The 16,399-nt window shown below is 43.6% G+C and overlaps 1 protein-coding gene across 1 annotated transcript in view; it reads right to left on the reverse strand.

Moving 5' to 3' along the window:
* Positions 1-7,821: 7,821 nt before the first annotated feature.
* Positions 7,822-16,399, reverse strand: part of BRINP2 (BMP/retinoic acid inducible neural specific 2) — a 111,794-nt gene continuing 103,216 nt past the window's right edge. Inside the window, exons 6-8 of the mRNA XM_054455240.2 lie at positions 13,813-14,049; positions 11,457-11,679; positions 7,822-9,828 (exon numbers count right to left, since the gene is read on the reverse strand). Coding sequence (XP_054311215.1) covers positions 8,712-9,828; positions 11,457-11,679; positions 13,813-14,049 — 1,577 coding nt within the window. The 3' untranslated portion in view covers positions 7,822-8,711. The remainder of the gene's footprint in view (positions 9,829-11,456; positions 11,680-13,812; positions 14,050-16,399) is intronic.

A 16,399-nucleotide genomic window follows, 5' to 3' on the forward strand; every position in this document is an offset into this window, starting at 1 on the left:
GTTCCTTAAAATATTATAGAGTTCCATGGTGCCCAGTAATTCCATGTTAGGCATATACCCGAAACAACTGAAAACACAAATGTTTATAGCAGCATTATTGATAATAGCCAAAAAAGTGTAAATAATACAAATAACCATAATCTGATGAATAAATAAACAAAAATGTGCTATATTCATTCAATGGAATATTATCCAGTCATAAAAGGAATGATATTCTGATGCGTGCTGCAGCCTAGATGAACCTTGAAAACATTATGCTGAGAGAAAGACAGCAGACACAGAAGGCCACATAGTATATGATTCCATTTATATGAAATGTTTGAAATAGGCAAATCCACAGAGACAGGAAATAGAGACTGCCAGGAGTTGGGGGCTGGAGAAGAATGGGGAATGACTGCTACTGGGTATAAGATTTCTTTCTTGGGTGATATAAATGTTCTGGAATTGGATAGTGGCAATCTATGCACAACATTTTGAATAAAAATTACTGAATTGTACACCTTAAAGGGGTGAAATTTTTGGTGTATGAATTATATATCCATAAAGATGTTATTTATAAAAGAGGAATGAAATGAAAGGCATTGGCCCAGGAGGCTGGGTATGGAATGTGAACATCAGGCTGACTTATCATTGTGTCTAGGAATTTGTGCCTAGACGTAGGTGCTCCCATTGCTTGGAACATTATCCTTCACCTTTCAGCCTATGCTCTTCTTATACTTCTATTATAGCAGGAATATAAACTCTGCTTCCCTTCTGTCTGTATCTAAATACCTTATGGCAGTACTGCACCCTGGTTCCTCATCAAAGAATTCAACCAGGGATTGACTGCAATCCGGTACTTGCCATAAGTGCACTTAAGATGTGCTATTTGAAAGAGGCAGTCTAATGGGCATGTTAACTAGCCATTTTCTTAGACACTCCAAGCTCTATCACTGTAATAAGCTGTATCATCAAAACAATGTTCCTAGGGCACATGACCCAGCAGGGCACAGCATAACTCATTTTAGCAATGAGTTATGCTGTAATATTATATTCTCTGCTTTTATAGAGGGTCTACATAAAAATTATCTATTTCAGTGGCATATCTGTGTCTTCCACAAAACTGTAATTGAAGAGCCTTTTCATTACATTACCCGATGACTCTTATGTAAGGGCTCAGATGATAAATTCCTCTTTGTTTCCAGGAAGTTTGCTTCTGCAGGTAGATAACATGGATGTTTCCTTTTCTTCCCTCCCCTCCCCTCTCCTTCCCTCTCTTTCCCTTCCCTTGCCTTTTCTTCAAACATAGAAACTATCTAACAGAATGAAAAACCCTACGCTTATTGAGCATGTGCTCTAAGCCTGCCCCTGCTCTTTATATGTTTTATCTTATTTGACCATCACAATATCCTGTGAGATACATACTTCATTGCTGTTCTTTTACTTATGTGCAAACTGAGGCTGAAATAAATTAAATGACATATCCAGCCCTTCACATCTTGTAAGTGGCACCGATGGGGTTGAGTCAAGCCAGCCTGACTCCAGAAAGCACACTAAATCCCGTTCCTTCTTTCACTTAGCTATGGAACTTCCCCACAAGTTTCATTTTCTAAGTCATCTGCAAACCTTTAGAATTAAGAAAATGTGCATACTAAGCCCATATTTGCTTTGTTTCCCACACCTCCTAGCTGAAAATGTTTAATAAATAATTTGGATTGATTCATTCTTCCAAGTCCTGAAATCTTTGGAAGAATAACCCTACAAAAATTCTGGCAGTTGTTTTTATTAATGAAGCAAGGGTGGTAATCACACAGGTTGGAAGAGAGAAGGGTAGAACTGAAAACAAAAATAATTCATTTCAGTTTTTAGATGGGGTGCCTAGGGGGTACATGGCACCTAAGTAGTCTAAAGTCTGGGAGATCTGGGTGCTTGTACATTGTTGGTGTGGATTTAATCACCTTGTCTGATGTATGTTTTCATAGAATGACAGTTACTCGCTGTTCCACTTCTAAACAGATTTGCTTTGATACGCTTAGGGGAAAAGACCTTTATTCAGCCAGCATGATTCAGCCAGTCCATGGGGCTGCTTATCTGTAAACACACATTGATAAGCAAGCTAGCTCAGAGCCCTCAGAATTTTGACTTCATTAAGTTTCCTTTCTTTTCTCTCAGCTTCCTATTCTCACTCCGTTTGTATAGGTCAGACACTTGGCTTCTAATTGCTTAAGAAAATAAAGACCAGTAAGGCACCAAGATTTTCATAAGTGAAGTCACTACCTCAGAGCCAGCAATTGACCCTTTGGTTTCTTAGCCTCTGTCCTTCCTGGGAAGCTCTTACTTTTGAGCCCTGAGTACTGCAGGAATATAATAGGCATACTCTCTGGGAGCTTGCTCCTCAAAGTGTGGTCCATGGACCAACAGCATCAGTATCACCTGGGGGCTTGTTAGAAATGCAGAATATGGGGCCCACTACAGACTTAGTGAGTCAGAATCTGCAGGTTAATTGAAGTCAGGGAAGCACTGGTTACACAACATTGCGCCTTAAGGAGTGGAGGCATCTCATCTACCAAACAGAGCTCCCATGGAAGTCCCACAAGTATTCCTTGAACTGAGTAACAAGTGCTAACTTGGTGCTCAGGAGTCAGAATTAGGGCACCAAACATGGAGTGTGTGGCTTCAATGGGGCTCTGCTGCTCTTGTTGCTCTTTTCTGCTCTCTGAGAAGGGATGCACATGTTATATTTTAAGTCTTTCCCTCTACTGAGATGTAAAACATCTGGACACTTGGGACATTGCTCCGGCTTTATTAGAAGCCTCACAACAAGTGCTACTAGAGTCTCTTCCAGGGAGTGACATGCTATCTTTCTATGTTCCATCAATACCTTGTACATCCCTACTAAGAATGCTCCACTCTGAATTGTTCATATATCCCACTGCCTGCTCCCCATCCCACATCATATTGCACAATTGTTTATGGTCTGGAAACATGTTGTATAGAGTTTTGAATATCCGGCACCTAGCCTAGTGCCTATCACTTAGTGAAGGAAGGAAGGAAGGAAGGAAGGAAGATTGAATTTTAGGGAATTGAAAGGACACATTCTCGATGTTGGGGAGTATGGAGCAAACATATGCAAGGAGGTAAATGTTCAGGAAGAGAAGGGGATGAAAAATTTTAGGGAGGTGAGAATGTAGCAGTTGAGTCACATATGAGACAAATGAAGAATAAAGGTCACTTAAATGGTAAGTATGGATCCAACATGCAAATCCAGATCTGACTTTACATCTTACACAGTCTCCTGTGCCACACTGCTTGTAACATCATGAAATGATAACAGAAGTACAATCAGTACCTGCATGGGAAATCCAACTTCCTCTTCCATAGGGGAGCAAACTGGGGGTCAGAGAAGTGGAGAGACTTGCTCACAATGACAGAGCCGACTAGTAGCAGTACCAGAATGAGAAACCAGAAGAAATCTGTGTGTCTAATGCCATCAGACTACCTAAATTTCCCAACCTATCCTTCCTCCTTAACATGCGTAGTGCGTGTTCTAGAGAGAAGGAAAGCATGCCAGGAATGCAAGCCACAGTTTTGTTTCTTGGGTAAGATGACTCCCTTGGCCCTTGCTCTTTGTGGTTTGCTGTCGGTAGGAGCCAGGACTCTTAGTATACAGCAGAGTATCACTTCATTACTCTCCTTGGCCATGACCCTAGATCTAGACCACAGGAACTACACAGTGCGAGACCTTTGGATGCTGGTGGCACCCAGTCACCTCTAGACTTCACCTGGAAGATGTTTTCAGAAATTATCAAATTTTTAATGACATTCAAACTCTCCAATTGGTGGTTTATAGAAAATAGCAACAAATTGAAGGCAGGATGTGCAATTAAAAAGCATGGAGCTGAGATGGTGGTCATCAGGAAACCAGCAAGTTAATCACTCTATTTCCAGCCTAGATGGAAACATGCCTACTCTGTGCTTCAGGCTTCTAAGGGGTGAAACTTCAGTCCTTTTCTTTCACTTGTCACAGTAGCTGATTATTTTTGCTAAAATCAATTACAGGGAAAAGTGTGAAGATACTTCCATCTCACAGAAGCCTTCTTCTCCTCCGTGGAAAATTGCCTTCTCTCCTCCATCCCCACACTCCTAAGGCCTGGCCGGGGTCCCTGTCATCTCTAGGACCCAAATGTCACTTACTGGCAAAGAGAGGTAGAGGAGGAACCAGATGAGACTTCTATTCCTAGCTCCGATACTAGACACAACCATGAAAAAGTTCTTTAACTTCTCAATTTTTTTTTTTTTTTTTTTTTTTTTGACACGGAGTTTTGCTCTGTCGTCTAGGCTGGAGTGCAATAGTGCAGTCTCGGCTCACTGCAGCCTCTGCCTCCCATGTTCCAGCGATTCTCCTGCCTCAGCCTCCCTGGTAGCTGGGATTACAGGCGCATGCCATCACACCCAGCTAGTTTTTGTATTTTTAGTAGAGAGACAGGGTTTCTCCGTGTTGGCCAGGCTGGTTTTGAACTCCTGATCACAAGTGATCCACCTGCCTTGGCCTCTGAAAGTGCTGGGATTACAAGCATGAGTCACCAGGCCCGGCAAATTTCTCAGTTTTTTCTTTTTTTTCTTTTTCTTTTTTTTTTTTTTTTAGACAGTCTCACTCTGTCATTGCCCAGGTTGGAGTGCAGTGGTGCGATCTTGGCTCACTGCAACCTCCGCCTGCTGGGTTCAAGCAATTCTCCTGCCTCAGCCTCCCAAGTAGCTGGGACTATAGGTGTGTGCCACCATGCCTGGCTATTTTTTGTGTTTTTAGCAGAGATGGGGTTTCACCATGCTGGCCAGGCTGGTCTCGAACTCCTGATCTCGTGATCCACCTTTCTTGGCCTCCCAAAGTGCTGGGATTACAGGCATGAGCTGCTGCGCCCAGCCAACTTCTCAATTTTTTAACCTCTTTTTCCTCATGTCAGAAATGAGATTGGACCGGATGACCTCTAAAAATCTTCCAATTCCAAAAATCTAATTTTCTAACTTGCCGTTGGGTTAACTTCTAAGACTGATTTCTTTTTCAGGGTATTTTAGTTTTCATGCAGAATATAATGGCAAAAAAAAAAAAAGAGACTTTTCTGAGATGCAAGAGAATAGACCCATCTGATGAAATTATAGACTTTCAAGTGGTATTTTGGGACAGGACATCATGTCAGCAACATATTCTGTCTACTTACAAGGCAGCTCTGCCTATCATCACCACTATTTTTATATTTTGATAAAGAAAAAAAAACACAGAAGAACTGGAACTAAACTAAACTAAACCCAGTATTGGAAGTGATATTCATTTATGTTTTTGGCTGTTGATGCATGAATGTGCTTGCAGAACATAGCAATATTTTATTATCAGGTATTAAATATATTATTTAGTGTTAGAGGTATTCGTCTCAAGCATTAGGGCAGATTAGCATTTGATGTATTCGTTCTTTGGGGTTACAATTAAAACTTGAATTTCTAATTGTTATTATCCAATGCATAGTTGGAACTATATTGTGATTTTGCTCTGAATTCCACAATGAGTTCACCAACATTGACAATCCAGTACTAATTAATGACAATTCTTTATTTGCAACTGTGTCTGTGAATAGGTGGTTCACATATTTTGATTATTATGGACTTTAAAGGTGACAGTTTCAACTGAGGACAGCCTTTTCTTATTACGGCATTTCTTAGCCAAGCTTTCTGAAAAACTCTGTGCTAAACTCATGGTTTCAAGCCTTTGAAAGCCTCTTAAAGGATGCTACCCATCCCTTACACCCCCCATTCTTCCACCTGTGTTCTAGAAGCAAAGTCTTTGGCCTGCTCCTTTGATACAAGTTCTTCTACACCAAGCACCCTATCACTGTCCCAGAACAGACGAATCAAACATCTATCACAGGTAACAGATGACTAGGTCAAATATAGGCATTTCTACCTCTGTAATTAATATTCGTTAGGCCCTCTATCAATATGATACTTGCATCTGGAATCAAAGGCACCACTAAATATTTACCAATGTGTAGTAATACTTTTAGATGGAGTTGGTACACTAAGCTTCATAGTTTAAACCTCCAGATGGGCAAGATGTGGAAAGCTTAGTAAATGGATGCATATATTCCCTAGAACCACAATACATCACGCCATCAACTTCCTGAAACCCTCCCAAGACAAGAGATCTCATATCTCTGAAATAAAGAGACACAGCATCCTTACTAATAATTCCATAGGTGCGATTTTCTCCCAGTCTGGTTGCTGATACAAAGACAGAAGGCTGAGGTTTCCCATCCCTCACCACAACTGTGGGACTGGCCTAGGTGGGAAGTGAGCCCTCTGTGATGACTCTGTTCCCACTGGGGCAGTTACGCTTGTGCTACTGAGGCTCCACACTGCTTTGTGCACTGTACATTCTCAATGGCTGTCCTCCCCACTCTGAGTATTGCTGTGCCTGGCAGTTGATGGTTTGCTAAAGGTACACCTTTAATTAGTGAGTAAGAGTCCCTGTCCACCCACTCCTACTGCCTGTAGACATACACTTTCAGAGTGCTAAAATCAGAATCCGGTATCTACCACTCAAACCCCATCCCTGGAAGGTATCAAAGCCTTCCCACCACTTGTCACCCCCTTCCCACCAAAAGCATCGTCATCGGGTACATCTTAACACTCCTGCTGATGATGTCATCTGCCTATTCCATCTCACATGGGTGAGGAGCTCTGTACAAACTTCCCAAAGCAAGCAGTGACTTTAACTAGAAATAGACAGCCAATAACTGTGCTCACCCCAGATCATCCTATCACTCTGTATTTCTACCCTGGAAGCCTTCAGGAAAGTGGTGAAGAAAGAAATGCCCCAGGCTGCTTATCTACCAAGGATTTCAGTTTCTTATACATTGAAAGACCATGCAATGATTAAATATAATGTCAAATTCTTCTGCATGCAATAATAAACATAGAAGGCCCCTGGGCAGAGAGACATAATCATCATCTTATTGTCTTTCATTTCACTTTATGCCGACTGAGATATACCACAGGTAGGAAATGAGATATTTCATATTTATGTGGTGACTCTCTCCTGAATAAAGTGGGGGTTGTCATGCCTATGCATTATGGTTGGAATGTAAAGCATAGACAAAGAAGTGATTCTCCAAAAGAGATGCTATGAAGTGATTCTCATACCACCTGGAGGGAGGCACTAGGAGAAAAGGATGCATTGTTCTGTGTTGTAGACATCAAAGCTGCTATTTGGGTTGGGAATGTGGTAATCAGACAGAATGGAGGGAGCCATTGCTACATTTCCGTCTTTCCCAGATTTCTCAAAGGGTGATCCCAGACCATAAGATGCAGCGTATGGGAAATTCTCCTAATGTCTGCAGTAGTGTCGGCAAAGAGGAGCCCCTTTAGCAGGACTTTGCCCAGTGCAAAGACTGCAGTTCCTCTTATGAGCAAGATCTTTTTAACTACTCTCCCCATCGTGGGAAATCCTGGTTTTAGGACCCATGTTAGCCCTCACACCCAGGGAGAAGAAAAAGGTGATGGGAATGTAGTTAGATAACTCTCTGGGATAGTACTACCTCACTTCTCATTTAACCTCTCTCTCTCATACACCCCTCACACCCCAGTCAACACAGGCATTCATTCACTTGTGTAACTTGTGTATCTGTCAATCAACCAGCTTCCCACACAGTACTATCCCCGCTTCACGGACATTCTTGTGTCATGCAAATAGCAATTAAAAGGAAAAATCCAGGTAACCCAGGGGACTATACTCTCTTTTTTTTTCTTTTTTCTCTCGTTTTGCCCCCTAAAAAAGGCCTTTCCAAAAATATATTAAACCAGGTAAATGTTTACTTAGATGTTCAGGTGGTTGGAGCAGATTGACAAGGAAAACAATCACAAAATAAATAATTTTGTTTTGTTTTTGTTATTTTTTTTTAAAAAAGAACATTTTCCTACACATTGTCTCTCTCTAACTTGACAGAGCTGCTTTCTTCGACAGAGAGATGCTGTTGGAAAGGAGCTCTGAAGGGACCACAAGGGGAACTGGGAAAAATCCAGGGCCCTGAAACTTGGTGGGGGGAGGAGGCAGCAGAGAGGGAGGAGTAAGGGAGGGGAGCAAGGAGGCCGCTGCCTGCCCTTGGCGCTGGTTCCTGTTGGTTGTACTTCTTGTGTTTCCCAGTCAGCGTCTGGGAGGGCACAGAGGAGGCAGCATACAAAAGTAAGAACCAATGTCAGGATTCACAAAACAACAACATTTTAAGAAATCTGGTTAAAAAGAATACAAAAGTGACTCCACAGAGGGGAAGAAAGAGCTCCGACCCCTCCCATTGTTGTCCCCTCTTGCTTTCTTGAATGACAAGAATCACTTTGAAGGATTTTTGTTTGTTTCATGGTTTGGCTGGTTCTTTTTCTTAATCTCTTCCTTGGCTCCTTTCTTTCAATTGCATTCATTTTAGAAAGCACCGATCAACTTTACAGATCTGAGGCTGCTGAGTTGTGGCCTCCCGGTGCCAGTGTGTGTGTGTGTGTATGTGTGCGCGCACCCACGCAGTAGCTGTTTCTCTCTCGCTTGCTTCAGCTCGAGCCTCGAGGTCCCATCTGCTGGATGCTGAAAGTCTCGTGGGAGCACACCCTGTTGGCACTAAGGTGAGGGCTTAGATTATCTTTGTACCCCAGATTCATGGATCCCCTCCTTGCCCACTGCTGAAGTGGGCCGCCCATTAGCTACAGAGTTTGCCGGTCTCATATTCCACAGGGTTTGGCAGCTTAGAATTGAAAGCCCTCAGGGAGGACTGGATCCTGCCCACCTCATTGTTGGCCAACTTGAGCCGATGCCGGAGCAAGCAGGAGAAAAGGTCAAGTCGGACTTTGCCAGGTGGAGAAAGCTGGTTCACCCGGTCCCTGAGCTCAATGAGCTGCAAGAGTGCAGAGTCCTGGGAACCTTGAGTATATGGGTAGTCCAACTGGAGAATTAGGTCCCGGATAGCATCTGGGTCAAAGGGCAGGCTGTAGCCAAAGACCTGCAAGGTGTTAATTTTCATGTAACCCAAATTCTTAGAGGGATCAGTCATCTCCAGGGGCTCATAGTAGATTGTCTCATTGGAGCTGTCATCCAGGGACTTGATTCGGCTCCGTAGGTAAACATGAACTGTCTCAAAGAAAGTCTTCCACCTATTCCCCAAGGTGATAGTCCAGTTTTGGCACTGGGCAGCTGCATCCACGTTAGTCCTTTCCCAGTCAGGAAAGCTGCCCTCATTCACAGGCATGAACCAGCTCTCAGAGTGGCTGCCCCCAAAAGGGTTGACGTAGATAGCCATGACAGGCTCCAGGGTGCTGTTCTTGGTGAGACAGATCTGCAAGGACAAGGCCAACATCACGTGCACCAGCCCAGGCTTGTACTTGTTGCTCTTCAGGGTGAGCAGCATGCGCTTCCTCCAGGAAGGGTCAAACCAGCTTCCCAGCCGCATGTCATTGCTGATGAAGATGGAGTGTACCTCAATGCGGCTATCCTGCTTCTGCAGCAGGTACTTTAGCTCCAGGTCCTGCAAGTCTGTCTCCAGCCCAAGAAAGTTTTCCAGGGACTCGGCCACCTCTGGCCGGCACAGTCCCTGGGCCAGCACATAGCCCGGGTTGCAGCTCCCACAGCGTGTGCTATTGTCTGGAGCACAGTGGGCACACGCAGGCCCTTCGCCCAAGGCACATGGGATGGGGCCCTGGCAGGAAGATTGGTCATAGGGGCAGGTGCAGCTGTGGCTCTGTTCCAGGAAAGTGCCAGGAAAGGTGCTTTCCCCACAGTAGAGGAGGGACTGGATTCGGTTCCACCAGTAGGACAAGGACCTTGGGGAACAGAGATAAAATGAAGTAAGAGTCAAAAGAAGTCACACACTGACACCCTCCTTAAGGGCAGCAAGACATTGACCACTAGGCGTGGAAGGCAATGAGGAAGATAGAATCCCCAAGATCTCTGAGTGGCAGAAACTCTACTTTGCTACTTTGGACTGATTGAGCAAAGCCTAGAGCTCTGGGTCTGATGGGTCAGCACCAGAAATACTGGACACCAAACTTGTACTGAGAGCAACTAGGCTCATCTCTCCCAAGTCCTACTTCATTCCCTTATTCAAAAACCTACAGAGGATCTCCAGCATCTTTTGTGTCAAATCTGTTTTCAGCCTTCTAAATAAGATGGCTCTTCAAATCTTCTAACTTCTTGCCAACTTCCATTCCCTCTTCAAGGTTTCTGTCCTTTCTATTCTCTCTGCTCCTCTCACTCCTCCACCAAGAACAGAAATTTTCTATGGCTGATTCTCTTAAAATTTTGATTTTAGGTCTTATGTTACCTCTTCAAAGAAGTCTTTCCTGATGTCCCTGCCAAAAGAACCACCACACTCATTCTCCATCACATAACCCTGTTTTATTCAATCCATGACAATTATCAGTATCTGAAATTATTTATTGTTTACTCGTTTATAAACGGCTTCCCTGTTAGTAAATACCATGAAAGCAGGAACACTGTCTTGAGACCAACAGCTTCTCAGAAATGAGAATTGTTTCCATGCATGGTAAGCATTTAATCATTATTTGTTGAAAGAAGTATAAATGAACTCCTCTCAAAACCACTTCTTCGTATGCTTCCCTTCTTACCTGTGCCTCTGATAGAGTGGTACCACTGGGTTGCTGGCCGTGAAGGCAGCCTCCTTTGCCTGGAAGACTGTCCTACCTCACGTGTACCAGATCATTTCCCTCTCTTCCCACACAGTGTGACCAAAACTTTCTTCTCCAAGGAAGCTTTCATTTCTGGTTTCACCTCTAGGAGATTATCGGTTTGATTTATGTTCTACCACCATAAATTTAAGTGGTTGCCACATAGTTATAATTTTCTAGTTTTTACATTTCTGTTCGTTAAATCTTTCCAATTCATGAATACCCCTGCAGCTTAATAGTAAGGCATGGAATATGGATTCAAAAACTTGTCAAATAAATAAATGAATGAGTGGATGAACAAGTGGATACTTGTAATGATACAGCCCCACTCTATCCCTGAGGGTGCAGGTCTCCACTTTTATTCCTCCTGTGACCCAGAGAAGAATCATTTGTTTGACACAAGCCAGTGTATGTGTTTTTCATCAGATGCAATTGCTGGATGAAATTTAACTCCATCCCTTTTTTTCTAAGACTTATTAAAATGGAAATCAGTAAATCAGAATTAGAGTATTACTAGAATAACATTTGAATCAACTGTAATTTAGATAAAAGTAAAAGTAAAATCAGCCCATCTTTTTTTCTCTCTCTCACTTCAGACACAACTCACAGCTGAGAATGACACACATGAGTAGGTCGAGATAACTGGAAGGCTATGTGTGAGTCACCACTCCCCGATCCCCTACATTGGACAGAGGGTTCTCCTTGGCCTCAGCAGCTATCAGGGAGGGGCTGAGCTCTGGCTCTAGCATCCAGGGGGTGCTGACCTCTCCTTGGGCAGGCGGAAGCGAGGCTGGCGATGGCAGCGCTTGCAGAGATTGAAGAGCCGGCGGACGATCCGATGGGTCTTTTTGAACAGCACTTTCAAGCCAGCTCCCAGTTGCTGGTAGCGGTGCTGAAGGCTGGTGTCCATGGCCCAGAACTGGGATATAGCTGTGGAGTTCAGGAACCGGTCATCGGGCAGCCTTTTCAGCAGGGCCTGGAACTCTTCTGTGGACAAGAACACAGGACCTGAGCTGACGGGTAGCTATGCAGAGCTCTGGAAGGGGCAAGTGGACGCTGCCCAGATCCAGGGTCCTTCAAAGTTACTACATGAGGAAGGAGGCTGCACATCCATTCTCCCAGGTGCTTTTTTAAAAAATCAACACCTTTATTGAGAAATAATTAACATGTTGTAAAATATGGCCTCGGGAATTTTCTCATCTTTTCTACCCCTATGCCTCTGAATTTCAAAACAGATCTCTGCCACCCTCAGAGGGGCCAGAGCTCCTGCTATTGCTAATGACCTTGGATGCATCTCTTTCACCCTTTATACTTCCTTCTGAGACATCCACAACACTATCTCAAGGCCAATCCTCTTCAATACCACCACAAAACCCATATGGAACATGTGGGGCCCTCATGAAGGTGAGTGTGCACCCAGACTGGCACATGTGGGCACAGAGAAGATGCAGCACCCAGCTCAGAAATCTTTCTAGAAACCCTCCAGTCCCTGAGACCAGCCTCTCCCACCCACGTCCTTGTCTCCGACTCTCTAAGATACTCTTCTTCTCTTTTCAGCTTCAGCTCTTGGACAGATACCCATTGTGCCCTACAGCAAATTTAGAAGCAACCTGCCTTCTGCTTCTAAGCTCCTGCTGAGTCTAGGTTCTCCTTAGAGCTTCCTGGGCACACCATGGCTTCTGAACTCATGCTCAGGTTTCTGTGCATTGCTCTGGTTTTCCTTGGGACCTGCAGCTACCAGGTCTCCTGGTAGAGGTCAAGAGAGCCCTGATTTATTCATCAGCAGTAACTCATAGTAGTAAAGGCCCAAAGTCATATTATGGACCATAACCCACCACCATAGCCCAAAGCATGGGGCTGGGGACTGGAATGTGATATTCTCCTTCACTACTAAATGCCTTGTCCAGGACTTAAAATGGCAACCCCTGGGGCCTCAGCTCACTTTTATTTCTCATGTACCTTGTTCGTCATCTCCTCAGAAGATTGGAGAATCATGCCTAGTAATGGCACTAACATCTAGTATGTGCATAGTTAAAACATTTGAGTGTATGGAAGAGCATGCAGAGCAAAAAGACAAATCCCATGTGTCTGCCATTAGTTTTTGCCATTTTGCCATATTGGCCTCAGATTTTTTTTCTTTAAGAAATAAAGCAAACCAAATATACTGCATGTGAGGGCCCTAAACTTCCCTTTCTCTCTATCCAGATGTAACCACTCTCTTGATGTTTTCTTTTCCATTATCACATATTTTTTATTTTTCAACAAATGTATCCATAAAAATACCATGTATTGGGTATCCTGTTTATAAACATTATATAAATAGTATTAAATATGTATTATATTTAATAAATTATAGTATTATATGAAGACATTATATAAATATATATAATGTAACCCTTTTGTCTTGCTTTGTTTTATTCAATATCATGTTTTTGAACTATATCCACATAAACATCATTCATTTAGTGTTGAAATGTGCAAATATACCATGCAGAGTTCTTTATACATTGAGCATCTACATGATCTCATGTGAGCCTTCCATTCACTATTATCACTCTCCCTCTTTTTCAGATGAGGAAACTTGAGACCTTGAGAAGCTGCATGGCTAATCCAAGGTCATAAAACTTGTCAAACCAGGCAAGGATGCAAAACCAGTTCTCTTGAATCTAGGTCTCAAGGTAACTGATATTAGCTTTAATAGCAACAAACAACAACTGAATTGTATTGGATGTCATCTAGAACCATTGTATGCACTTCATTGATTCAACAAATATTTATAGTGAACCTTATGTGCAAGCATTGCCCTAGGCACTGTGGAATCAGTGGCAAACAAAACAAACAAGGTCTATGCCCTTAATTATGTTTATCTTTGTTTATTAAGTCCTTAAAACACACCTATGTAAATGGATATAATACCAATGTCCTAGGAAAAAATGAAACCACTTGAGCCTCAGGGTGGTGATATAACCTGCTTGAGGTCACAGACACAATTAAGTGGCCATGTCAGGATCCCCATGAGGATCCTCAACTCTCAAGTTTTGTTCTCCCCATGTTCTTGCTCTGTACCTCACAGCCACCTCTCATTGACAGGGAGGAATTCTGGGTCAGCTGGCTGCTCACCTGACTCTTCAAACTGCCGGTTGTGAGTGGCCCAGGAGTCCTGGATCTGCAGCAGGCTGTCCTCCATGGCCTGGATGTCAGCATCAGGGCAGTTGCAATCAGGGAAGGTGGGGCTGCACTTGCACCAGCAGTCATTCTCCTTGCAGACGAGCTCACCCTCAGAGCTGCATGTGATGTAGCTGAGTGCTGCGGCTACAAAGCGCTCACGCAGATACTCAGGCAGCAGCACCTGAAGGCCTGGGGAAAGGATGCATCAAGGAATCTCTGGGAAGAACCAGTGAGGACTCAGTTTCCCATGCCCAAGGCTGCAGGAACCCCAGCTGGAGTTCTGCTGACTTGTGCATCCTGGGCCCAAGCATGGGCACCCCAGGGCCTGATCCTGCTGAGCTGGGTGAGAGAGAAGGCTACTGCTGCCCCAGTGACAGATGGGGGAGGATCTGAAAATGCAGATGGGAAAATCAAAGCCCAAGGCTTAGCCAAACACCTCAGATCAGCCAAATTGACAGCGTGCATATCATAAGAACAGGCTTATTGGCTACACATCAGCATTTCTGGGATGGAAACAGGAAGATGTTTCAGATAAAAGAAGAGCTTACAGCCCTCTTGGGTGAGAAAACAAGGTTTGATGGGCTTTTTGCCCTGCCTCCTGTAGCCATCCTGTTTATAGCTTAACTGAGATTAGCAGTAGGCATCCTAGGACATTATTGAATTCTGACTCTTCTGGGCCTCACACCCCAGCCCTGATGACCAAGGAAGCTGTCCTGGTTAAGAGATAGGAACAGATATTGTGGGGATACAGTGTCCAGGTACTATGTTGAGTACTTTTTATATATGATTGCAAATAACATTTGTGCTCATACTGAGGTTTTTATAGGTAAGGAAATCCAAGCCCTAAGACCACAGTGACCTGCCCAAATCACAGCACTCATAGAATCTGCTTAGTGTCAGATCCTGCCCTTGTCTCATCAGCTAATACTATATAACTGGGACTGGCTGTCCTATTTCAATAGGATTTAACTCTTAAGAAGATTTGAAGGTGGGATGGTGGTCAATGCCCTGAGATCAGTCATGCCTGGATAGATATGAATGGCTCTCAGCTCTCTTCCAATTAGCTTCTGATCTTGGATAGAATGCACTAAATTGCTCTGAGCTTCAGTTTTCTCACCCAACTGCAGTAATTACCAGTTTACCTACAGCAGAACATACTCCTAGTTGGCTTCAAGCCACTCACAAGGCAGCTGCTGGAAGCTTACCAAAGGATGAACAAAGGGTAGGCATGCCTTTGGATGCAGTCTGGGCCACGTTCGAGGTCAGATCTGCAGGATGCTCCCCAGTAGCGACATTGTGAGACCTTGTGCCAGGAAAGTGAGGAATATGAGAACTTCTGGATATGGTGAGCTCCTCTTTCCTCAAACGTCTGCCAGCTCTTTATTTTTAGGCCCTTGACCTTGTCCTTGGCAGGAAATCAGAGAACTCAAAGTATGTATCCCAGTCTCAGTAGACCTCAAAATATAACTTAAAATTGCCAGCAGCAGTGGGTGTTTGTTGTTCTTTCTTGAGGTCTACCTCCAATTCTGTACTGCCCTTAAATTTTCCTTTCTTGGCACTGTGCCTACTGTGGCATTTGAGTGGTTCTCCCCACACACCCCATCCACATGCTTGCTTTCAACACTCACCGTCTTCAAGTCCTTTCATTTCACCTCCCCCATCACTTCCCTCCTCCTCACCAGAACACTTCACATGCTATAAAATCAGTGCCCCGACAAATGTCTGCATGAGTGATGGGCTATAAAATTAAATAGCATAAACTATTCCAAATGAACAACTAGACATTTTGAACTTCACTCACTGCTACTTTCCAGACAGAAACCGCCCATCCAGGGACATCAGTGAAGAGGAATGCCAATTACCTTAGGTAGCTCTAAATAAACAAGTTTTTAATCCTCTTTCTTATATATTTCTTAATTCCTAAAGCATTGCTGGGTCGCATTTGACTCAGGTTGCCTGGAATTTGTAATCGTAGATCCTGAGTGAGGGTTATTGATTTTGTAATGCTGAGACAATAATATCTTAAACAGAGTACAATTCAGTTAGGCCTTGAGAAAAATAAAGTTTTCCCACTGAATCAGTTTGCATAGCCCTGCCCCCAGGATGCCTGCAGGGAACAGAGAGCAAGAGATGCATGTCTCCCCTTAGCCCTCAGCCTCCAGGGTTAGTGTGGTTTTCTTTCCTTTATCTTTCACGTTTTGCTTGTTCTGTCTCAGATCAAAAGTCTTATTCTTCTCAAACTCATCTCCTGACTTTGAATTGCCCATGTGCAAGATCACAGACAAATAACAGAAAGCAGGGGCCACCTCAAACTGTGGTTCCAGTAGGTAGTGGTCCCCCACTTTGTACAGATCTTAGTTGAGCTGGAGATGGTAGTCTTCTAACCACTCTGTAAAGGCCAGCTATTCCTCAATGTGTCTTTATGATAAAGCAGAGGGTTTTCTGGGAAATGAAGATCATTGAACTAGGTAAAGGCTTCTTATAGGGATGGGTATGCTGTTTCTTATAGGATTGTGACAGAGGACTTGAGATGGAATGT

Source organism: Pongo pygmaeus, chromosome 1, assembly GCF_028885625.2.
Source record: "Pongo pygmaeus isolate AG05252 chromosome 1, NHGRI_mPonPyg2-v2.0_pri, whole genome shotgun sequence".
In the NCBI taxonomy this organism is placed as follows: Eukaryota; Metazoa; Chordata; class Mammalia; order Primates; family Hominidae; genus Pongo; species Pongo pygmaeus.